The following is a 25,140-nucleotide window of genomic DNA, read 5'->3' on the forward strand; positions in this document are numbered from 1 at the left end:
GAATCACACTCTCTGTGGTACATACACTCCGGAGGCGATGCATTCCAGCAGGAGATCCATCCCTCGGAGCACCATCTGGCTGCTGGAAGTTCCGTAGGGATACATGAAGCTGGGAGTGGTTTCCGAGATCCCTCGGGCTGGAATCAGTGGGAGAAAAGTAAAAACAAAACAAAACAAAAAAACCAAAACCAAACAAAGAAAAAAAAACCAAAAAAACAAAACCAAAGAAAACAGAACATGGGTCTTTTAAAGGTCTCTGGGAATTCATGGAAGGTGTCGCCTCCCCAGCCATCCCGGGATTCTGAACTCACCCGGGAATGTGCCTGGAAAGAGAAGGAGGGCTCCAGATGAATTTGGGATTGGAAAAAAAGAAGGGGAGAGAGAGGAAGTTTGGCAGGCAGGGGAGAGAAGGATCAGCAGAGGGGACTGAGCGTTGGGGATGGTCCCCATTCCATCAGTTCCTGCTTTTCCTGCCCTCCCTGCCTCTGGAAAATGGGCTGGAATCAGATGGAATTGGGAAATGTTGATGGATGTAACATATAACGAAGGACAGCAGGAAAAATGGGCACGGAAAGGATTTATTCAAGCCTGGAGCTGCTTTTCCACAGAATTCTCCAGGACACAGAGCATTCCCAGGGCTCCAGCAGCACCAAGGAGGTTTTTCACCTTTCCTGGAGGCCTGGAAGGATGGTTCCCCTTGGAAAGGGACAGCTCAGCCACCAAAATGACCCATTTAGGGCTGGACAGGGAAGTTTAATGGGAAAAAAAACAAAGGGAAGACATGAGACAATTCCCTACGGATCCACACACAGTGAAGGCCTCTGTGCAGGGGGAAAAAATTAATTATTCATGGAAAAAATTCCATTAAGGAGTGGAATGATTGACCTAGATCTGGATCAGTGAGGACAAGACAGGATGAGATGGGCGGGAGAGCAGCAGTAGCAGGGATGGAAGTTATGGGATTAGGAAAGGGATGGGATGGGAACAGGGACACAAAAAATCCTGGAGTGATCCATGAGGAGAGACCATCCCAGTGCCCCGAAATTTCCTTGGCTCAATAAGTTGGGAGGATTTGGGGAATTTTGGGAAACTTCCAGAGCTGCGGCAGGGGAAGGAGGAGGGGAGTGAGGATGGGGTTCTTCCTGGAATTCCCACCTTAGGGAAGGAAACCCAACCCCAGGATTCATCCATGGAATGTTTGGAATTGGCTCCACGCCCACATCCCGCCGCTCCCACGGGCTCCGCGCACGCTCCCAGTTAGTCAATTATGGATTAATGGATTACCAGAGCAGGAAAATCCCAGCTTTACCCCAAAAAGTCGACTTCTCTGGGTCTGTCTGCGTCCCTGCTCCTGATTTATCTCATTCCCAGTGAAACCAGCTCGACCCATCCCAGGGCAGAGCTCCCAAACCTCCACCACAACCGGGAGCTTCTCCCACCAAATCAAAAAATTGGAATTAATTATTTCATCAGCCAAGATTGGCTTTGATCAGGATTTATTCCCACTCCGGATCCTGTTGGATAACTGGAAGCGTTAAGCGGAGCAAGCCGGATTTTACAAGCCTGTATTAATGATGGCAATTAAAAATCAGGGAGATTAATTAGTACCCTCTTGGCTTTAATGAACCTAAGGACAGCACTGAAAAAAACCCCTGATTTTTGCCTCAGCACAGCACCATTAATAAATAATAATTAATAAATAATAAACAAAATTAATAAATAATAAATATTTTGCTGTTTCTAACAGGGAGCAGCAGAAATTCCCTCAGAACCAGAGGCTCTGAGCATGTGGAAGTTCCAGCTGGAAGTGTCAAGGCTTCCCTCATCCCTCTGGATGGATCCAAGCTGGAAAAACAAATCCTGGGTCTGTTTATTTTGGCTTAAAATTGACGCTGGTCCCAGGCTTTGCTGTGAACTGGGATCCAGAGATCCCAGAAATATCTGATTCACATCCCAGAGACGCCAACTGCCCTTTCCCATCTGAAATTCCTCCATCAGCTCTGTTTTCCAGGGATGTGCTCATCCAAACACATCCCAGCTGCTCAGCCCCGGCACAGCCAGGCTCATGCAGTCCCAGGTTTGCCAAAAAAAAAAAAGAGAGAGGAAAAGGGACAAACCAAGGTTTTAATTCCATTAAAATGGGGGAAAAAGTGGGAAATTCTGCTAACAAAATATTCCATTTATGCTTTTGGATCATTTTTCCCTTATAATTGCCCACGGAATTCTGGGAATCATCACTCCAAGCCCTGGGGACAAGGGGTGGGTGACACTTCCTGTGGTTATCCCAGCCCTGGAGAGGAATTTGGGAAAAGTGTCCCACAAATCTCCTGTACTCCAGGTCCCCAGCAGCAGATCCCACATTCCCAACTCAGGAATGTCCTGGGAATGGGATTCCCAGACTTCCAGACCCCTTTTCCAGCTGCCTCTGGAGCTGAGGTGGGACTGTGGGGATCAGCACCCCAAGGAAGAAGAGCCAAGAGCTCCAAATCCCCCCAGCACCTCAAATCCTTGGGATTTGCATCCCAAAGGTCCACAATTCCCAGCCAGTCATTCCAGGGAGGAATGCTGGGGCAGCCACAAGGGAAAGGACTGAGGGGAAGAATTGTTACCCCCAGCTCATTAATTATTGAGTTAATTACAGCCTGGGTTGGTGTCCAGGTCTGCACAGGGGTGGGAGAGGGGGATCTGAATCCTCTGGAGCCAGGAAGTTTTCCAGGGAATGCTGCAACACAAAGAGCAGGAACTTTCACCTGCGCACCCATGAAATGAGGGACAGAATGGGATTGTGCGGATAAAATCCCATTTTCCTGGTGAAGCGACTCTCAAGATCCGTTTTCCCTGAACGAAGATATCCAATGGGAATAAAAAACAGAAGCCCAGGAAAACTCTCCACTGGAATTCTCTTTGTCCCTGTCCCATCTCTCGTCCCCTGCCTTCCGGGTGGTTGGTGCCCCTCCCACCAAAGCTGATTTTGCTGCCGATCCCTTTTCCCAACCATTTTTCCAAATATTCCCAGATGGTCCAGCCCATTCCAGCACTTCTTCCCAGGCCGATTCTGGTGCTGAGCCTTTTCCAGCTCCTCAGCTCCCCCCAAACCCTCCTGCTCCCGATGCCAGGATCCCAATTCCCTTGGCCGTGGCCAGGCCTGGCACATCCCGCTCTTCTCCGGCTCTCCCAGCTGGCAACGCCCTCCTTGTCCCCAAAAGTCCCCACGGGATGGGAATTGTGCCCTGGGCTGTGCCAGGCCCTGAGGAAGCTCCGGCTTCGCAGGGATTTCTCTCCAGGACACGGTGAGGACAGTGAGGGACATTCCCAGAGCTGACCCCACACAACCCCGGCCCCAAAAGCAGCAGGAAAGGCAGGAAGGGAATCCTGTCCCGGATGGCTCCGGATCTGGGAGCAGCTGGAATCTGTGGTGGCTTTGGAGACGTGGTGACATTCCCAGGATTCCCAAACCTGCCTCATTTCCTGCTCCCTAAAATCCCTCACGGCTGCCCTTGTTATCCCAGCACATCCCTGACAATTCCAACCCAGTCCCAGGGCAGCCATCCTGGGGTTTTTGTGCCTGAAGCACCATTTAGGATTTTGGGATGAGCTTCTCCCAACAGGCACAGAATCCAGAGGGAATTCCATGCCCAAATTTAGGATTTTGGGATGAGCTTCTCCCAGAAGCGGCAGAATCCAGAGGGAATTTCCTGTCCCAACAAAGGGCAGGAACCTGTGGAAGCATCCAGCTCATGTCCAACCTCTCCGCACAGGAATCACCCAGATTTCAGGAAAACCCAAATATTCCTCTTTTCCTTTCCTTTTTTTATCCCTGCCTGAGTTCAGCTGGAAATCCCAGGAATTCTGGAGACACAGAAAAATGGGATGAGGATCTGATGTTTAAATCCTGAGCTTTGCTCAGGACAGGACAGGAGGGACCAAACTCAGCTCAGCCACGTGGGGCAGACCCTATAAACCCCAAACCTCCCAAGCTGGGCTTAACTCGCTTAAACCCCACTCAGCAGAAATGGGGAACTTTGTGGGGTTTTGTGGTCGCTTGGATGGATTTATGCCGATAAATTTTGGCAAGACTGAGGCCACGACGGGAACATGGCAACAGCAAAAGGGACACGGGCAGGGAATGGGGTCAGTGGGGTTAGGCGGGACTGGGTTAAGCCGGGACTCCCAAAGCCAGCGTGGACTCACCGCGGTACATGGCGGGGGAATTTCCTAAAGACGTTTCGTTATGGGACTTCTCTGCAATTGAACAAAACACCGTGAGCAGCGCCGGGGAGGCGGGGACAGCGTGGGAAGGGGACACGGGAATTCCCAAAAAACAGCCAGGACGGGGACACAGGAATTCCCAAAAAACAGACAGGACAGGAACACGGGAATTCCCAAAAAGCAGAAAGAACAGGGGACATGGGGACATCCCAAACAATAGCCACGATGGGGACATGGGGACATCCCAAAAAACAGCCAGGATGGAGGACATGGGGAATTCCCAAAAAACAGCCAGGATGGGGACAGAGGAACATCCCAAAAAACAGCCAGGATGGGGATAGGGGAATTCCCAAAAACCAGCAAGGACAGGGGACACAGGGACATCCCAAAACCAGCAAGGATGGGAGACATGGAAATTCCCAAAAACAGCCAGGATGGGGGACGTGGGGACATCCCAAAAACCAGAAAGGATGGGACAGGGTGGGGAACATGAGAATTCCCAAAAAACAGCAAGATGGGGGCAGGGTAGGGGACGTGGTGACATCCCAAAAAACAGCCAGGATGGAGACATGGGGAATTCCCAAAAACCAGCAAGGACAGGACAGGGTGGGGAACATGTGAATTCCCAAAAAACAGCAAGATGGGGGCAGGGTAGGGGACGTGGTGACATCCCAAAAAACAGCCAGGATGGAGACATGGGGAATTCCCAAAAACCAGCAAGGACAGGACAGGGTGGGGAACACGAGAATTCCCAGAAATCAGCAGGGATGGGAGAGGGTGGAGAACACGAGAATTCCCAGAAATCAGCGAGGACAGGACAGGCGGGAGCAGGGATCCAAAAGCGTTCGGAGCACGGCGCCTTCCAGGACAAACACAGGAGGAGCAGCAGGAAAAGGGGCTGGTTTCCCTCTCCAAGGGGTGGGAAGAGCTAAAAGTGTGGGAATTGTAGTGCAAATATTTCCTTGGAATGTTTTTCCCTCTGGAATCTTTGGGAAAACCCAAAAATCTGAGCAGTTTGTAGGGGGAAATGTTTTTTTTTTCCCTCTGTTTTTTGACGATAAAATTTCTGTATTCCAGCTACTTTATCCCATGGGATGGACACAGCTGGACAATGATGTAGGAAGGCAAGGAGGAGATGAAATAATAATAATAATAATAATAATAATAATAATAATAATAATAATAATAATAATAATAATAATAATAATAATAATAATAATAATAATAATAATAATAATAATAATAATAATAATAATAATAATAATAATAATAATAATAATTATAATTTTTTTTTTAAGAGCACAACCTGCTGTAAAATCCCTTTAAGGTGATCCCTCCCTGCAACGTTCCCATTTTCCTCCTACATCCCATTCCATGATTTTTCAGGAGCTGGGGAAGACTTTTTGAAGGAGCCAAACTCAGGGATTAAGGCTGAGAAGATCCAAGAGCTTGGGACAAATCTGACCTCATCCTCTTCCAGGAATTTATGGATAAAGAATTTTTTGTATGGGAAATTAAAGCCTCAGTTACAAAGTTTTTAAGGAATCTGGGAGGCTTCTGGGGTGAATTTTCCTCTGATCCTACACCAGTTGTGTCCCAAGGAAAACTGGAAGAGAAGGATTTGATTTTCCAAGGTCTGGGAGTGAAGGGATGTGGGGACACCTGAGGGGAGCTCAAATCCGTGAAAATCCAGCAGAATTTCATCCAGGTCACTTCCAGAGCTGGATAAATCATCAGGATGGAGCCCTTGGAGGCTCCAAACCCCACAGATCTTTGTTTGCCTGGATTTTTCCCAAAAATAAACACTGTGACTTTCTTTTCCCAGCTCTTCAAACACACAAATATTTGGAACTCACAAATAATATCCGGAATTCACAAATTATATCCGGAATGAACAAGCTGCCCACATTCCCAGCACTGGAAAAGAACCCGTTGGAATGATTTAAATCCCTCATTCCCTACACCAGCTTTGCACCGAGGAGGAGCTGCTACACCGAGGTGGAAAACTCATCACTCCCAGGTTCCTCTCATCACATTCCTGTTCATTCAAACTGCCGGGAAATCAAATTAAATTCCTCCCACCAGCATTCAGGAGGGCCTGGTGCTTCCCAAAAATCTGCCAGCACCTCCCAGTTGGAACTTCCTGGGAATGCTGGGAATGGGTGGGAGCTCCTGCCCCCTGATGCTTGATGTTCATGGAGGATTTTGTCACTTCGAGCCCCTCTGACAGCTCAGCGTCCTCATTTCCCTCAAAGTGGCCCCATTCCCTCTTCCAGAGTCACCCCAGTGCACCAGGAATTCCTTTTCCTTCAGAAATTCCTGAGGAATCATTCCTGGAGGAAAATGTGCTCTGGAAGGGCCCGGAGCGAGCCCCTGGTGTCCCCTCATCGATGCTTGGTGGGGACACCTGGGAACGCCCATCCTGAGTGGCCCACCAGATTCCAGAGGCTCCCACCGGATTCCAGAGGCTCCCACATTCCTGGAGACATGTGGGAGGAGCAAAGGAAGCCCCGGAATATCCACAACCACATTCCACACTCGGTTTTCCACATCCAATCCCCTGGAGCAAGCCAAGGCCAACTCCACCTCCCCAGAGCAGGGAATGATCCCTGGATATTTTACATTTCCCTGAATCTGGTGGGAATGTGGAAGCACCCCCAGTTTTTTCCAAAGATGTGGAATTCGTGATTCCTGCTCCAAGTTACCTCTGGATATTTTACATGTCCCTGGAGATGAATTTCCCTGATGATATGGAAACGCTCTCCAGTTCATCCCAAACACACGGAATTGGCCATTCCTGCCCCAAATCACCTCTGGATATTTTATATTTTCCCTGGAGACATTAGGAATGCTCCAGATGTGGCAAAACTCTGCGATTTATCCCAAACACATGGAATTGGTGATCCCTGCATTTCCCTGGAGATGATGGGAATGCTCCATATGTGCTGAAACATTCCCTGTTTTATCCCAAACACACGGAACTGGCAATTCCTGCACCAAAGATCCCATTTCCCTGGAGATGGTGGGAATGTCCCATTTGTGAAACACTTTCCAGTTTACCCCAAACACATGGAACTGGTGATTCCTGCATTTTCCTGGAGATGGTGGGAATGCTCCAGCTGTGCTGAAACACTCCCAGTTTTATCCCAACGTCGGGATTTGGTGATTCCTGCTTGAAGTTACCTCTGGATATTTTACACTTCCCTGGAGACAGTGGGAATGCCAGATCTCTGTCAGAACATTCCCTATTTTACCCCAAACACATGGAATTGGCAATTCCTACACCAAACCACCTCTGGAACCCCAAAAACCAAGAAGCTACAACCCCTCCCCACCAACCCCAAAACCACCCAAACCCATTCTTACCCCACCCGAACCAAACCACAGGAGCCACTCTTCCCTTACTGGATTCCTGGCTGGAAAACCCTTTGGGATGGAGCCCAAACTGGTTCCCCCGTGAGCCACTTACTGGTTTTGACCTTGAGGGTGTAGGGGTTCTTCTGCTGGATGGTGTGGGTGAAGTGGAAGCGGGCGTTGCAGCTGTAGTCGGTCAGCGCGTCCTGCGCCAGCACGTTGGAGAAGTAAAGGTCCCCGTTGTGGCCCTGGGACACGCGCTTGTCCTGCGGGATGGGCTCCATGGCTGAGGGAAAACGGCGGGAATTCAGCGCCAGGCGGGATTTACGGAGAACGGGAATGGCGGGTGAGGTGTGGAGTAGGGGTGGTGAGCCTGAAGTAGGAGGAGGGGTTCTAAACTAACAGAAGCTGTCCTAAATTAGCAGGAAGTGCCCAAAATTGGTGGTTATGACCATAAACTAGCAGAAAGTGTCCTAAGTTAGCAGAAAAAAACCCTAAATTACAGTAATGACCCTAAATTAGCAGAAAGTGCCCTTAATTAGCAGTAATTACTCTAAACTACCAGCAATGACCCTAAGTTAGCAGACATGACCCTAACCTAGCAGAAAGTGTCCTAAGTGATCAGAAAAATCCCTAAACTACCAGTAACGACCCTAAACGACTAAAAACTACCCTAATCTAGCAAAAAATGTCCTAAATTAGCAGTAATTACCTTAAACTACCAGCAATGACCCTAAATTAGCAGCCACAATCCTAAACTAGCAGAAACAACCCCAATCAAGCAGAAATGACCCTAAACTATCAGGACCAGCCCTAAAGTAGCAGAAAGTGCCCTAAACTAACAGAAATTACCCTAAACTAATATAAATGACCCTAAACTAGCAGAAACAACCCTAAACTATCAGGCCCAACCCTAAACTAACAGGAACAATCCCAGGCTGACAGAACCAACCCCAAACTATCAGCAGCAACCCCACCCACGGTTATTTTAAATCCCACAGGTGATGGAGCTGCCATTCCCGGAATTCCTGGTGGAAAAGCGCTCCCGACTCACAGCTGCTCATCCAGAAGATGACGGGCTCAGGGAGGCCGGGTGGGGGATTGCACTGCAGGCTCAGCGGGGCCCCCTCATCCACCTCGATCACATCCACCTTCTCCTTGGGCCACAGCGGAGATTCTGCCACGGGAAGCAAAGGAAAGTGAGGAAAAGAGGGAAGGATTCCTCAGGAGTGATTCCCGCTGGATCTGGCCTGGTTTCAGGGCAAAATTCATCTGGGTATGTGCAAAACTCCCTGGAATTCATCCCCTGAAATCTATGCCTCCAAATCCATCCTTCAAATCCATACCCCTAAATCCAAAACCCCAGATCCATACCCTCCAAATCCATCCCTAGAACCCTTGAATCCATATCCTCAATTCTATCCCCTTAAGTCCCTGTCCTCAAGTCCATATTCAAATCCATTCCCTGAAATCCATCCCCCAAATCCATCTCTTAAATCCATATCCTCAATTCCACACCCTCAAATCCATCCTTGAAATCCATCCCTGAAATCCATATCCTCAATTCCACACCCTCAAATTCATCCTTGAAATCTACAGTTTTAAATTCATATCCTCAATTCCACACCCTCAAATCCATCCCTTCCACCCTGAGCAATTCCCAACCACAACCTCATTCCTTCCCTGTGTCCTGGACACACCTGGACACACCTGGAGCTGTTTGAGCGCTGAATATTCCCCCCAAACCTCCCGTGGCCCTGCTCTGCTTCCCTGGAATCACTCACTGGAAACCTGGAGGTGGATTTTGCTGGAAAGGGCCGTCCCGTAGTCGTTCCTGGCGAAGCACTGGTACTCGCCCTCGTAGTCGTCGGGCCGGCCCCCGCTGTGGAAGTCGATGACCAAAGTCCCCGATCTCCTCCTCATGGACACCTTGGGATCCTTGGCCACGTTGAAGAACTTCCCGTTCCGTGTCCAGGAGAAGCTGGAATGCCAAGGAAAAGCTGGGTTTGGAACCCTGTCCCCATGGAGGTCCCTACCTGTGCTGGGCCAGCAGTGGGATGGGCTGGGCAAGGAGGGTGGGAACGGCTCTGGAGCACCAAGGGACAGCGGGATGAGCTCTGGGAACGCACTCACATGGGAACGGGGTTGCCTTTGGCTTCGCATTCGATGAAGATGTTATCCCTGGGATCCACGATGTAATCCTTGATGGATTGCTTGGTGATCGTGGGGGGCTGCGGCACTGCGAGGAATGGGAAATCCGTGAGGAACCGGGGGAGATCCCTCAGTGCCACCCCACAGCAGTTCCTGCTGGGATCTCAGCTCCTTCCCTCGGCTGGGTGTGTGATTTGGAGGTTGAATCCTGAGGAAATTCCTGTGAATTCCCTGAATTCATCACCTGTCGGAGCATCACAGAGTCTGGACCCCCTTTAGGTACCAAAAATCCTCAACTCCCTCTCTGTGTCTTGGTCTCCTTAGGGAATGTCCCAGTTCCAGCCTCCTGTTCCCACAGGGTGAATCCAGTGGGAATTCATCCTGGACCTGCAGCTGAGAAGGGGCTGGGTCAGGGATCCTGAGAAATTCCTGGTGCAAGAAAGAGATTCCAGCCCTCCAGGATGAGCCCAAAGGAGCTCAGAGCTGGAATTTAGGAGGGCAGGGATGGAAAAAGGGACACAGGAACCCCATGGCTGGGATAGAACCTGGCCCTGATCTCTGAAGTGCAGACCCCATCTCCTGGGGTGAAGATCCAAGGCTGTTTCTTCATCCTCTGAGATCCAGGGATGCTCCCAGCCCATCAGGATGTGAGGCTGAGCCTGGAACAGGCGTCAGGAGGGAATTCCTGCCCTCCTCCAAACTCAAACCCTGCAGGAACAACTTTTCCATGGCAAACACAGCCTGGCCCCTGCTCAGAGAGCTGGGAGCTCTTCCCAAGCTGCTCCAGCCTTTCCATGCCTTTCCCAACCTGGACATGCAGGAAAAGTGGCTCAGAAGGGGCCATGTCCCCCTTGTGCCACCACCAGCCCCTGCTCAGGGACCCCTCATGCAGTTTGGGGAAGGGAACACTTACATTCACTCTGGATATTTGCTGTTATTCCCAAAGGGAAGGCATAGAGGGAAAAAGACAGGAGGTTAATTCAACCTGTTCCAACCCCGTTCCCAGCACAGCCAGAAAACAAATCCAGTTTTTGCAGGCCTTGGAAACCCTACACAAAACCCCTCTTTCTTCAAAAGGTGGAGGAGAAAACCCAATTGTGGAGGAGAAAAGCCAACTGTGGAGAGGAAAACCCAGCTGTGGAGGAGAAAACCCAAACTTGGAGAAGAAAACCCAAATGTGGAGGAGAAAAATTCAATTGTCGAGGAGAAAATTCAATTTTCAAGGAGAAAACCCAACTGTGGAGGAGAAAACCCAAACTTGGAGGAGAAAACCCAAACTTGGAGAAGAAAAATCCAAATGTGGAGGAGAAAATTCAATTGTCAAGGAGAAAACCCAACTGTGGAGGAGAAAACCCAGATTTGGAAAAGAACACCCGAATGTGGAGGAGAAAACACAATTGTGGAGGAGAAAACTCAGCTGTGGAGGAGAAAATCCACCTGGCATGTTCCCACCTTCAACCCACCTCCTCCCCATCCCAGCGAGGAATTTTTGGGAAGGAACTGGAGAGGATAAATCCCAAACTTACGGTCCAGGGGCACCTCGATGGCGCTGACGAGGTGCTGGAGGCAGAGGGCAAAGGCAATTCTGGCACAGGTGACCTGGGCTCTCCTCAGGATCATCTTGGAGCTTCCCTGTGTGGCCTCAGGACCTTGGGGTGACTTTGGGGTGTCCCTGGGGTGGTGGCACGTGCAGAGGGATCCTCAGCTGGAAAAAAAAAACAACCCCAAAGTCACATCACTGAGCCAATGCTGGCGTTTTCCCTTTGGAAACCTCGGGAACGCGGCATTTCCGCCCAAAAAATGGTGGGAATGGGGCCAGGAATGGTGGCCAGGATTTGGGGAACACGTGGGAACAGCTCTCCCGAGCCCAGGATTGTCCTGCTGGAAGGATTTATGGGGTTGTTTGGGCTCCAGTCCTGGAGCCAGCGCCCAGGGACCAAGAGAAAATTCATGGAAGCAGTGGGATCCAAATGGAGCCCGTGGGATCAAATAAAAATGTGGATTTGCTGTTGAAAAAATTAATAAAAATTGTATTTTATGCATTGAAAATACTGAGGTATATCTGATCCCTCAGGGCAGGAGCTCAGGGGTCTGGAGCTGTTGTCCCAAAAATCCTGGCATTGATCCAGCAGAATTCTAGGACTGGGATTTTTCCCAACTGGTCTCCAAACAATCCCATTCCCAACCAGGATCCAGATGTTCCCCTCACTGCTGCCAGACCCTGTGGATGTGACAGCCTGGCCAGAGAGTGAAAAACAGATAAGTTTTCCCAGAATCAGCTGCTGAGACTTTAGGGAGCTCAAGATAAATAAAGATAGCTTGTTATTACAAAAAATACCTGCAGGTGTTGTTTTCCTACTCTCTGTTTTCCCGTTTTTCTCAAAAGTTGTTTACAAGAAAAAAGGCATTTTGTTAATTAGCCAATCAGGTGAAATGCATTGATTAATTGACCAATCAGGTCTATCTGTATGGGAAGAATGCATAAAATGTATAAAAAAATGGGGAATCCGAAGTAAAGTCCAAACCATCCTTCTGGTGAGTCTGGGTCATTTCTTACTGAACAAGATCCCATCCAAGCTCCCAGGATCCCATTTTCCACCCAGATAACAAATGCAGCTCCCAAAAGGAGGACAAAAAGCTCTAAATCCATTTCAAACAGGGATATTTTAGGGGAGGGAGGCAGTGGGGGTTAAAAAGGGTCCAAATAGGAAGAGTTTGGGCCTGAAAAGTGAGGGATTTCTTGTTTTCCTTGGATTTGGGGGCACGGAATAGCTGAGAGGGAAGAAAGAAGTTCCTGGCACAGATTCCTGGGGGATATTTGTAAATGTGGGAATATAAAAGGGCTGAGCCTAAGCTCTGATGAGAAATCACAGGATCCTGGAACGGTTTGGGTTGGGAAGGGAATTTAAAGCTCATCCCAAGCTCAGGGGCACCTTCCCCTATCCCAGGTTGCTCCAGCCTGGCATTGGGCACTTCCAGGGATCCAAGGGCAGCTTCTCCTTACAAATCCCTGTAGTCCCTACTACAGAAATCCAGGAATACCAGGAAGAAACAAAATTCCAGACAATTCCTGAGTGTAAAAGCAGCACGGAATCTCTGGCCTGAACCCATGGGCAGAATCCTGCAGGAATGCCCCGGCTGGATGATCCAGGACGATCCGTAGCATCGCACAGACCAGCACTGGCTGGGAGCAGGGAAAAGCACCCAGGGAATTCATCCCCTGGAAAATGCCAGGCTCCTCCAGGCTCCTCCAGGCTCCTCCAGGGCCCCTTTGTCCGGAGCAGATGTGGGCAGAGGGAACAATCCCTGGGAACAATCCACGGGAACAATTCCTGCGCGTGTAGGTGGCTCCTGGAGAACACAGCCCCGCATTGTCCCGGCTGCTCCCGCCGGGAATGGGGAATTCTCCCGGCACAGAGGGGCTGGAGCTGCCACAGGGATCAGGGACATTCTGAGCTGGGGGTGCTGGAGTCAGGGAAACAACAGGGGAAAAGCTTTTCCCGAAAAATCAGCATTTTTCCAGCTTTTTTCTGGCATAGAAAGGATCTGACAACAGCCCAAAAAGCAGGGAAAACCCATCAGGCTCATCCCTACATCCCAAAGGGAGACACAGAGAGGGGAAGGGGTGGTTGGGGTTGGTCCCTCACCAGCAGGACCAGGCTGAGCCCTGCTCTGCTCCTCAGAATTCTGTGGAATTCCCTCTTTTCTCCCTGCAGGATCTGAAATAACCCATGGGAACAGCTCCTCTTCCTGCAGAAATTCCCAGGAAATCCCGCTCCAGCACCAGCCAGGACAGGGATCCCCCTGCAGGGGATTTGGCCCAGAGTCATCTCGTTGTCAGAATTCCCAAAATCCCTACAAACAGCAGCACTGGAATGTCCCCTGAGATCCACTGGGTGCACAAACCACCCTGAGGATGGGCTGGAATTCATTTATTCCCATTTCTTAAAATGAGATTTTTGGGATAACAATGGGAAAAATCCCTTCCCTACAGCCCTGCTCCTGGAAAACAATCCCAGCTCCAGAGCAGGAAATGGGCAGCAAAGGGAATCTGGGCTTGGAATTCGACAAAATTAAACTGTGAGGGATTTGATTTAATCAGCTCGTTAGGACCAGCAGGATGCTCCCAGCAGCAGTTGGATTTTTATCCCAGTTTATCCTGATTTATCCCAATTTATGGCTGCAGGAGGAACAGTAAAACTTTGGGAATTGCTGTTCCCAGGGAACATTCCGGCAGCTCCGTTTATTGCTTCATTAAAGCTGATTGAGGAGCACGGAGCAGCTTTGCCACCGGCAGAAAATCCCCTTGGGTTGGTGTCATGGTTTTAGAAAAAAATAATAAAAACGTGTTGTTTTACCTTTAAACAACTCATCTTTAAAACAGTAAATCAACAGGACTGATAAACAAGCTGTAAAAAGCTGGGGGGCACTGGGGCTGCTCCAGCACGATTTTTCCAGGAATCCCAACAGAAAATCCCAAAGAATCTGTGGGGTGGTGACTCAGGGACACTCCAGTCCCCTTGTCCCGCTCCTGATGGAGCAGCAAATCCCATCCCAGCAAATCCCATCCCAGCAAATCCCATCCCAACCCCCCGGCAGCTCAGGACAGGTGCAGGTGACACTGTGCCGTTGTCACCTCCTTTCCAGGGCCATCCATCCCACGCTGCTCCCAGAAAACCCACGGAGCTGGTGGCACAGGGGGACACCGGCCGTGCCTGTCCCCAGAGTGTCCCCAGGCCACCCCACCCTGGTGGCATCTGGCCCCGGGATCAGCCAAGGCTTAATCAGGTGGGAAAACAGCCCTGGGATGGATCCGGAGCCTCTGGAAAAGCTTCCCAGCTCCCACCTCCGCTCCTGCTGCCGGATTCTGCACCCAGACTTGGAGCAGCCTGAGCCTCTCCGAGGATGGGAATGTTTGGATGAGCTGTGGGATTTTTGGGGTCCCCAGGAGTGTCTACCCACTCGGGATGTTCCATGGGTTTGTGAATAAAATGATGGATGCAACACTCAGAGGAAAGCTCCGCGTTTCTCCGATCACATGGAGCTGGGAGAGGGTTTGGCTGGAATTCCCTTCCCTGCTGGACACAACCCACAGCTCCTCCGTGCCAGGGACGTCTGTTCCCATGGGAAAATCCACTCGGGAGAGCCGGGACGCTTGGGATTCCTCTCCTGTGTGACAGGAACTGTCGGACACAGGAACAGCAGATCCTGATCCCACCCTGGGATCCCAGACCTGGCGCTCCCTCCTGCCAAGGGCATCAGGCACGGCCGACCCCAGTGGGAACTGAGTGATCCCAGTGGGAACCGATTTATCCCAGTGGGAACTGATATATCCCAGTGGGAACCGATTTATCCCAGTAGGAACCGATTTATCCCAGTGGGAACTGATTTATCCCAGTGAGAACTGAGTGATCCCAGTGGGAACTGAGTGATCCCAGTGAGAACTGATTTATCCCAGTGGGAACCGATTTATCCCAGTGGGAACCGATTTATCACAGTGGGAACTGAGTGATCCCAGTGGGGACAGATATATCCCAATGGGAACCGATTTATCCCAGTGGGAACTGATTTATCCCAGTGGGAATGGAGTGATCTTAGTGGGAACCAACTGATCCCAGTGGGACCTGATTTATCCCAGCAGGAACCGACTCATCCCAGCAGGAACCGACTCATCCCAGTGGGATTCCCAATGAGAACTGATTTATCCCAGTGAGAACTGATTTATCCCAGCAGGAACCGACTCATCCCAGTGGGAACTGACCTGGCCTTGAACATTTTTGTGAAGTTCTTTCCCAAAAACCCAGCTGGTGACCCAAAGCTGATGCTCCAGGTGTGTCCCACCATCCCTGGCAGGTTCGGTGATCCCATTCCCACTTCTTTTCTCAGGAATTGTGACAGCCCTCGAGGACATTTTCCACAGGAATGCAAAGAAATTCCAAATTTATTCCTTTTCCAAGCAGGGCAACACCCTTCCCTGCTGTTTCCCACCATTCCCTGCTTTTTCTCACCATTCCCTGGTATTTCTCACAACTTTTCCTGTCGCTCTCCATGGAATTGTCACCCTTTGTCACTCAATCATCAAATCCTGGTGTCACCACCTCTCCATCTGCCGCCGGAGCTGCCTCCGGAATGGGAATAAATTAATTGGGAGAAGCTTTTGGCTCTGGGATAATGAAGCTGGCACAAACCCAACTCAGGAGGGAGCCCAGGGATGCCGTGGTTAAAAATTCCATAAAAATAAAAGGGATTTTGGGGAATTAAAAAAACGGGATGGAATTTAGGGCTTCCTTGGGAAAGGTGGAAGGATGAATTGAGCCAGGAATAAATAAAGGATTTTTAAGTGAGGATTTTTATCTGCCAAAACGTTCCAAAATCCCTGGAAAAGGTGGAATCCTGCAAATCTTTGGAAACACAAATATCCCCTTGCTGGAAGCGGGAAGGAAAATCCGCAGGAAAATCACGGAGTTTAAAGTCAAGGGAAAAAACAAAGGAAAGGGAAATTTCAATATTTAACTCCTCCCACCTCATCTCCGATGAACCAAAGTTTCCTGCTGGGAATAGTCAATGGGGAAAGCGTGAAAATCCATTAAAACCTGGGAGCTGAGTGAAACAAAGAGCAGAGGTTGGGACTGAGGGTTGGATCAGCAAATTCCTTGAATTCTGCACTTCAGAATTGGAGCTGGAATCCAATTTTGGTAAAATACCAAGAAGGTTTTCCATGAAAAATTCAGGAGAGGAGGAAGGATCCCACCTCTGGCACAGCTCAGGCACAGGATCCGGGCATGATCTGTCCCAAAAAACCATCCCAAGTTTTTCCCTTCCTTTCCCAGGATAATGTGGGAATGTGCAGCGTGTCCCACCTTGGCTGAGGTGATGTGGAAAACTGGGAATGTCCCTCACGTGGCTTTGGGAAGGAATTCTTCCCTTTTTCCACGTTCTCAGAGCACGGAAAAAAATGGAATTTCCATATGGGAGGGATGAATCCCAAAAATCCAGGCACAAAACCCCTTTAGGATCTCATGGAATCTCACAAAAAGCTCAGAGTGGGATGACCTGAAGCACCCCTGCAGGATGCCAGGCCCCTTTTTGGGATTTTCCCATTTTCCCAACCTTTTTCCTGCCGCTCTCCTGCATCCCTCAGGATCGCATCCCTCATTGGTGTCCATGGCAACGCCAATCCGAGCAGGAAAGGGGAGGAATCCGGAAAATTATTCATGAGGAATGAGGGAGAGCTCGGAGCAGACCCTCTGGAAGCTGGTGGGAAAAGGCCCTTCCTTGGCGTTCCCATTGGGAAAACGCTCCTGATTTATTATTTAAAAGGGAAAAATTCCTTTTTGTTGTTGTTGTTGAGCTTAATTAGGAGGAAAATCTTCCTGGAGGAATCCTCGGTGATCCCAGCCCTGCTCCCAGCCCCTTTCCCACTCCTCTGGTGTTCCAGAGCTTCTGGGGTCAGAGCTCCAGAGCAAGAGGAGAGTTTGGAAAAATGGAGAGGCAAAGCTTGGCTTTAAACAGTCCTGGAATTGTCCCGTTCCCGGGCACTGATTCTCTGCTTCCGAGGGAATTCTCTCCATCAGCTCCTGCTCTGAATTTCCAAACCTCCCCCAAGGCTATGCTTCCCACTTCTCCATCCTGCCCTTGGAGGGGCACCCCGGCTGCTCTGGAATTATCCCCATCCCAAAAATCCCACTTCTCTCCGAATTCCTGGAGGCTTCAGGGAGCTCCAAACCTTCTCTGTGTGCTTCCCACTGCTCCGGAATGACCCCATCCCACAGCAGGGCAGATCCCATAATCTCCAAGGATTTGATAAATTCCTCCTCCTCCTCGGGCAGGGAGTCACCTCCCTTTCCCTCTCCCATGTCCTGTGCAGTTTTCCCTCTCCAGAGCTCAGGTTGAGGTTTTCCCTCTCTTTATCCCCCCAAAAAATATCTCAAATCCAAGGATTTAGAGGAAATCTCCACCTTGTCATTCCAAGGATGGGGAGCCACATTTCTTTCCCTCTCCCCCATCAGGCAGTTTTCCCCTCCAAAGTTCAGGTCAAGGTTTTCCATTTCTTTATCCCAAAAAATGCATCAAATCCAAGGATTTACAGGAAATCTCCACCTCCTCACACATTATTCCAAGGACAGGGAGACACCTTCCTTTCCCTCTCCCATTTTCCCCCCCTCCAAAGCTCAGGTTGAGCTTCTCCCTCTCTCTATCCCAAACTCAAAGAATTTCCCCATTCCAGGAAGGACACCCTGAGCTCCCCACACCCAAAAAATCCCCATTTCCCTCTGAGATTTTCCACATCCTGAGGATTTTCTGAGCTCCCCACATCCCAAAAAATCCTCATTTCTCTCTGAGATTTTCCACATCCCAAGAAGGACTCCCTGATCGCCCCACATCCCAAAAAATCCCTGTTTCCCCCTAAGATTTTCCACATCCTGAGAAGGACAACCCAAGCTCCACACATTACAAAAAATCCTCATTTCACCCTAAGATTTTCCGTATTCCAGGAAGGACACCCTGAGCTCCCCACACCCAAAAAATCCCCATTTCCCTCTGAGATTTTCCACATCCTGATGACACCCTGAGCTCCCCACATCCCAAAAAATCCCCTTTTCCCTCTCCCTGTCCTCCCCTGCCTTGTCCCAACCCCTCCACCCCGGAGAAGCGCCGAAGCTCCACAGCCCTGATCCGTAATTCCGACTTTCTCCGTCCTTCCCTCCCTTTTCCCGAGGGAACAATGGGGCCGTGGCATGGACACTGCCCACTCTGTGCCCTCCCCGTGCCCGAGTGCCAGCCTGGGCCTGTCCCCGTGTCCCCGGCGGGTGACAGCGTTTTGTTCCCAGATGCAGCTTCCTTTTGTTCCCAGCCCTGTGGAAAAGCAGAGCAGAGACATCCCCAGCACTGAGAATTCCCAGCCTGGAATTTCTGGTTATTCCAGCTTGGAATTGTTGGGTTTTCGCCTCTGCAATGGAGCACAGCAAGAAAATTCCAGAGGAATTAGAGAGTGGATCACTGGGATCCGCATTTCCCGCACCCTCGTCGCTCATCCAGGGATTTTCCAGCTGGGAAAGAGCCAATCCCAGTCAGGGAAAAGGGGGAATTTCACTGAAAATAAAATTAAAAATCCAGATGAGGACTGGCTGCATATCCTGCCTCCAGCAGAAATTCGGGAATAGTTGGGGGAAGGAGGAAGTGGGGAGAGGAATCTTTGTTGGGATAATTTTCCGGGGTTTCCCTGGAGGGTGGTGCAGGAACTTCGGGAGAGACTTCCCAGAGAATAAAAGTGGGAATTTCCCAGTGAAGAGCAGAGGGAGATTAGGACTAATCAGGCGGGCCCAGGAGCGATAAACCCGCCTTAAAAACAAAGCTCTGCTTTGTAGCTTTAAATGAGGAGTCGCTGATCCTATCCACGGCTTCATTAGCATCTCATTAATATGCAATTCCCATTTTCATGATTAAACGGTTGGGAGTAGGGAAGGCAGGGAGGAGGAGGTGTCCCAGTGCCGGCTCCGAGCCCTGGGGACACCTTTTGGGGTAAGAATTCCCATTTTCCTGCTTCCCAAGGTGCTCACCAAGGATTCACCTTTCTCCTGGCCCCGGTGAATCCAAACCCTGATATTTGGGAGTGAACACAGCAACATTCCCAGTTTTCCTGCTCCCCCATCCCAGTGTGGAATGAACGCCGTGCCAAGGGGAATGTTCTTATCTCCACCACCAAAATTCCCTCTTCCAGGAGATTCCGAGAACTTGGAGCTTCCAGGAGCCACTCCCGAGGTTTTGGAGCTTCCCCGAATCCCATCCCAGCTCTCTCCATCTCCAGGACCCCCCAAATCCTCCCTCCCCCACCACAAACCCCCTTTGGTTCCACTCTGAGCTTCATTAAACCCTTGGAGCCGCCGGGATAATTCCAGCCTGGCTGATCTCGGATTTTCTGGGATTGGGAATGCCCAGTGGGCACGGCAGAGGGATTTCCAACAGCTGGAAAATTGGAATGGAGTCGGGAGGGAGAAGGATGGGACAGCAAGAGGAGCAAAACTCAGGATTTGAAGCCATCAAACCCCATCCCTGCTGATGGTTTGTTCCTTCTCCCGGTTTTCCCAGGATTTGCTGGAATTAAAAGCTGCTCCAGCCTCTCAGAGAGGGAACATGAAAGGGAAACAAGATCTGAGCGGGGCCGAGCGGGTTTTAATTTCATTCCCTAAAGCAGCTCCCGGGATGGTCTGCTGGGATATCAAAGGAAAAATGGGATGTTGGAGAGGATCTGCTCCTGCCCTGGGCGTTCTGGCCATTCCATGATTTCTGAGGGAGAGGAGGAGGGAACAGCAGTGCCCATGGTGGCACGTCCCAGACCCCCCCCCGGTCACTCTGGCCAGGGCTGGGCTGGTCCTCCACAAGGATTTTGGGATTTCCCAGTGCCCAGAGCCAGGAAATCCCACCCTCAGCTTCCCGATTTCCCAGGTTTGGAGCTGGCTCTGTGGGGCTGGAGCTGCGGTGGCTCTGGGACATCTCCTGCTGGTGTCCCCAGGATCTTCCCTGGGGAGCACAGATGTCCCCAGGAATTTCTCCTGACCCTGGAGGTGTCCCCAGGAATTTCCCCTGGCCCTGGAGATGCCTGCAGGATTTCCTCCTGATCCTGGGGGGTGGAAATGTCCCTAGGATTATCCCTGGTTCTGGAGACACCCCCGGGACTTTCCCTGACTCTGGAGAGTGAAAATGTCCCCAGAAATTTCTCCTGACCCTGGAGATGTCCCAAAAATTTATCCTGGGGGGAATAAAGGGAAGAACAAAGGGGGAGTAAAGAACAAGGGGAATAAAGGGAAGAACGAGGGGGGATAAAGGGAAGAATAAAGGGGGATAAAGGGAAGAATCTTCCTGATGAGCACTCGATGATGAATCCCAAAAACCCTCCGGAAATCCCAATTAACACTTCAGAAATCCCAATTATCACTTCGGCGCACCTTGAACTTCCCGCTCCTCTTCCTCCAGCTTTCCCAGCTATTCTTGCATTCCCATTTCATCTTTCCCTGATTAAAATCACATCCTACACCCTCCCCTGGCTTCGAGGGGAACCCTTTTTGGGTCCTTTTCCCCCAAAAACCCCTTGAGATGAGGTTTTGGCATGACGTTCCAAGGATGTGGCTGGAACAGCCGGGTGAATCCCGCACCGTTGGATCAGAGGACTCAGTTCCACCCCAGGGCACCATTCCTGCTCTTCCCTCTCCTCCAGCCGAGCGCAGGGCTAAAATTATCCCTGAGCAGCTCAAATCCCAAATCCTGGGGTTTTTTATGGCCTCTGGAGCCCAGTGCTGAGGACAACTCTGGCTGTGGCACAGATCGGGAGCAGAAATAGCAGGAGGGTGGCACGGAGCGCTCCGAGGTGGCACAGTTTGGGATTGGCACATCCTGAATTGGCACATCCACCTGTGCCTGGGGGATCTCCTGGGAACGGCCCCTCCGAAGCCTCTCCCGGCTCAGGTTGGTGGGAATAAGATCCTAAAACTCCCAAAGACCCTCCCTTAGTGGGAAAGGGATCCCAAAGCCCCTCCATGGCTTCTCCCAGTTCTGGTTTAGAGGGAAAAGGATCCTAAAATCTCCCGCATCCTCTCCTGACTCAGGTTTACAGGGAAGGGGATCCCAAAATCTCCCAAAGCCCCTCCATGGCCTCTCCCAGCTCAGATTTAATGGGAAATGGATCCCACATCCTCTCCTGGTTCCCACATTCTCTTACAGGGAAGGGGATCCCAAAATCTCCCAAAGCCCCTCCTTTAGTGAAAAGGGGATCCCAAAATCTCCCACATCCCCTCTGCGGCCTCTCCCAGCTCAGGTTTCCAGGGAAAAGGATCCCAAAGCCTCCCAAACCCCACACTGCCCATCCCGTTCTGGATATAATTGAGCCATCTGTCCTCCCACATCCCAGCAGCTGCCTGGGATCAATCCCAGCCATTCCCTCCCCCTTTTCAGAGGACAATAGGGCAGGAACTGCTTTTCCCTCGGGAAAAGGGGTTTTGTTTTGCTTCCTGGGGGGTTTCATCCATGGATGCTCCTAGATATCCCTGTTTTTCACCTTGCTCTGGTTTGGAAGAGAAATTCTGCGAACCATTCATGGGTGGGAATTCCTAAGAATTGTCCATTCCCACCTCCATCCCAAATCTGGGATTCGGGTCAAAATCCTGCCAGGAACACTTAAAAAACCCCAAATTCCTCCCAGCTCAGCCTTGCCACTCCCAGGAATCATTCCCACCCCCATCCCAAGGCCAGGCCTGTCCAAAAAGGCTGGAAAAGGGAGACAAAGAAGCCAGAATTCCTGGATTCAAACATCCGGGAGCAGCCTGCTGTCCTGGGCCGGGGCCAGCTCAGCCTCGCAGCTGTCACCAGGGCCAGCATCATTCAGACGAGGTCAACCAAAAATCCCCAGGCTGGTCCCAGCTGCTGGGACGGCCAGGAATAAAATCCCTGGGGAGAGCTGGCAGCTGGATCCCGGAGCTGTCAGCAGGAAATGGCAGCCTGGGTTTGAAGGACATTCGGGAAAAATCCGCCCTCGAAAATGTGCAGTTCTGGTGTTGGATGTAAAAAAAAATTCGTGGATGAATTCAGAAAAAATCCAGGTTTTCTGGGAGTTAAGGGGGTTTGGACAGGAAGTTTGAATTGAAATTTTCCACATGTAGGAGAAGAAGGAAATGGGATTATCAATTTGTTGAGTGGATTTGAGGTGGAATCGTGGAATCACTGAGTGTTTGGGATGGAGGGAGATTAAGGTCCCCCAGCGCCACCACAGGGACTCCTTCCACTATCCCAGGTGCCTCCAACCGGGCCTGGGACATTTCCAAGGATGGGTCACCCATGGATTCTCTGGGAATTCCATCCCAGGGCCTCCCCACCCTCACAGGTGAAAATTCCTTCCCAATATCCCACCCAAATCTCCCTTTTTCAATCTGAATCCACCTCCTTGTCTTGCCATCCCAATTCCTGCACAGATTCCATTTTCCTTCCTTGTTACTCCTTCAGATCCTGAAGTTTCCACACAAATCAAATCCTGAGGTTCCCATACAAATCAAATCCTGAAGTCTCCACACAAATCAAATTCTGATATCTCCACTTCCAGGCATGAGGCAGCCATGGATTCTCTGGGAATTCCATCCAGGGCCTCGCCACCCTCACAGGGAAAAATTCCTTTCCAATATCCCACCCAAATCTCACTGAACCCATCCCCTTGTCTTGTCATCCCAATTCTTGCTGCAGATTCCTTTTTCCTTCCTTGCAACCCCTTCACATCCCAAGTTTTCCACACCAATCAAACCCCGAGGTCTCCACACAAATCAAATCCTGAGGTTTCCACACAAATTAAATTTCGAGGTTTCCACGCAAATTAAATCCTGAGGTTTCCACGCAAATCAAATCCTGAGGTTTCCACGCAAATCAAATCCTGAGGTTTCCACACAAATCAAATCCTAAGGTCTCCACACAAACCAAATCCCAATATCCCCACACAAACCAAATCCCAGTTTCCCCACACAAACCATATCCCGATATCCCCACACAAATCAAATCCCAAAGTTTCCATACAAATCAAATCCTAAGGTCTCCATACAAATCAAATCCTAAGGTCTCCACACAAACCAAATCCCAATATCCCCACACAAACCAAATCCTAAGGTCTTCACACAAACCAAATCCCAGTTTCCCCACAAAACCAAATCCCAGTTTCCCCACACAACATTCCCTTCTCCAGGCTCCATTCCCACCACCCCCAGCCCGTCGGAAGTGTCACCAGAGGAGCTCCCTGAGTGTCCTGGCACGTGCGGGTGGCACAAAGCCCCGTCCTGTCCCTCCCCTCCTCCTCCTCCCAGCTGGGATTGCCTCAACCCCACCCCAAAGGAGATCCCAACAAGGAGCCTTTGTGGCCGGGTCTGCTGGGAATGTCAAAGCCAGATTTCAGGAATGTGACAGCGCCGAGGTGACAGCAGGGACGGGAGCTTCTCCTGCACCCGCACTCCATCGGCCCCGGCTCACAGAGGAGCCTTTATCCCGCACGGAGCGGGATCGGGAGCGATCCCGGCCCCACAAATGGGGCTGTGTCTGCAAATCCCGAGTGGATGGTGGTGTCATCATCCTGGAGAGCCGAGAAGGCTTCGGGAAGAGGGGGGAAAATGGAAAAGATGGAGCAGAAGTCATCCAGCTGCATGGAAAATGAGGTTGGAAAGGAATTCCCTTCGGGGCAGGAAGGAATCCAGAACTCCTTGACAAGATGTGAGAAAGATTGTAAAGGAACCCAACCCCTGGATGGATCCTGGCGGGTTTAAAATCCAAGGGAATACTTTGGGAAGGGCAAACCAAACCCAGGGGAAGAGTCTGTGGGGTTGGGAGGAGCCTGTGGGATTGGGAGGAGCCTGTGGGGTCGGGAAGAGCCTGTGGGATTGGGAAGAGCCTGTGGGGTTGGGAAGAGCCTGTGGGGTTGGGAGGAGCCTGTGGGGTTGGGAGGAGCCTGTGGGGTTGGGAAGAGCCTGTGGGATTGGGAAGAGCCTGTGGGGTTGGTTGATCTTCACCTGGGGAAAAAGGGAAGGCTGGGATTCTTTCCCTGCCCACAGGTTGGAGGATTATCCTATAAAAACTGCTGGGATTATCAAATAAAACCTGACAGGAATACAAAAAAAACAAACCCTGCTGGGAATATCCAACAAAACCACTCTGAATATCCAACAAAACCTGCTTTGAATTTCCACCAAAACCAGTTGGGAATATCCAATAAAACTGCTGTGAATATACAACAAAACTTGCTCTGAATATTCAATAAAAACTGCAGGGAAGAGCCAATAAAAACTGCTGAGGATATCCACCAAAACCTGCTTGGAATATCCAATAAAAACTTCCGGGAATATCCAATAAAAACTTCTGGGAATATCCAATAAATCTGCTCCTACAAGGATGGGCAGCTGAGCTTTGTCCAGGAGAAGAAAAATCCCCAAAGCCACACAAAGAGGGAGCGGATTTTGGTCCCTGCTCCCAAAAATCCCGGAGGCAGCCAGATCCCCAAACAATTCCAGCTGGAATTACCTCAGGAGGTCACCACCGTCAGGAGCAGGACCAGCCCTAAGCCCAGCCCAGCAGAGCCAGGCTTTACCCAGGTGGGGTTTAAAATCTGTCCTAAATTGTGGAGACCACCCAGCATCCAAACTGCAGCTTAAAAACCACGCTGGGGGTGGAAAATTGGGAATTCCCACATTCCCTGCGTTCTGTTGTTCCAGTGTATCCCCGTTTTCTCTTTTCATCCTGGATTCCAGTGGGAACACGGAGATGGGAACTCGGGGAATAACGCGGAGTTCCCAAATCCCCCGGAGGGGCTTCAGCACCCTGGAGAGCGGCCGGATCCAGGAGGATTTTCCTACCCTACGGACATTCCCGGCCTCGGCATTCCCAGGTTTTCCAAAGAATTTGTGGCTG

At 50.5% G+C, this 25,140-nt stretch overlaps 1 protein-coding gene across 27 annotated transcripts in view; it reads right to left on the reverse strand.

Moving 5' to 3' along the window:
* Positions 1-25,140, reverse strand: part of NFASC (neurofascin) — a 74,105-nt gene that overhangs the window by 44,110 nt on the left and 4,855 nt on the right. For 14 of the 27 annotated variants that reach the window (XR_005626803.1, XM_039702516.1, XM_039702521.1 and 11 more), the window contains exons 2-9: positions 11,241-11,419; positions 10,628-10,645; positions 9,697-9,802; positions 9,348-9,544; positions 8,618-8,740; positions 7,679-7,849; positions 4,192-4,242; positions 26-137 (exon numbers count right to left, since the gene is read on the reverse strand). Coding sequence is in view for 26 of the 27 variants with exons in the window: in XM_039702516.1 (XP_039558450.1) it covers positions 26-137; positions 4,192-4,242; positions 7,679-7,849; positions 8,618-8,740; positions 9,348-9,544; positions 9,697-9,802; positions 10,628-10,645; positions 11,241-11,334 (872 nt within the window). In the remaining variant the exon portion in view is untranslated. The remainder of the gene's footprint in view (positions 1-25; positions 138-4,191; positions 4,243-7,678; positions 7,850-8,617; positions 8,741-9,347; positions 9,545-9,696; positions 9,803-10,627; positions 10,646-11,240; positions 11,420-25,140) is intronic. The other 13 variants (XM_039702541.1, XM_039702537.1, XM_039702536.1 and 10 more) reach the window with 3 other exon arrangements.

The sequence above is a fragment of the Passer montanus genome, unplaced genomic scaffold (assembly GCF_014805655.1).
Source record: "Passer montanus isolate IOZ18808 unplaced genomic scaffold, ASM1480565v1 scaffold157, whole genome shotgun sequence".
NCBI classification, from domain to species: domain Eukaryota; kingdom Metazoa; phylum Chordata; class Aves; order Passeriformes; family Passeridae; genus Passer; species Passer montanus.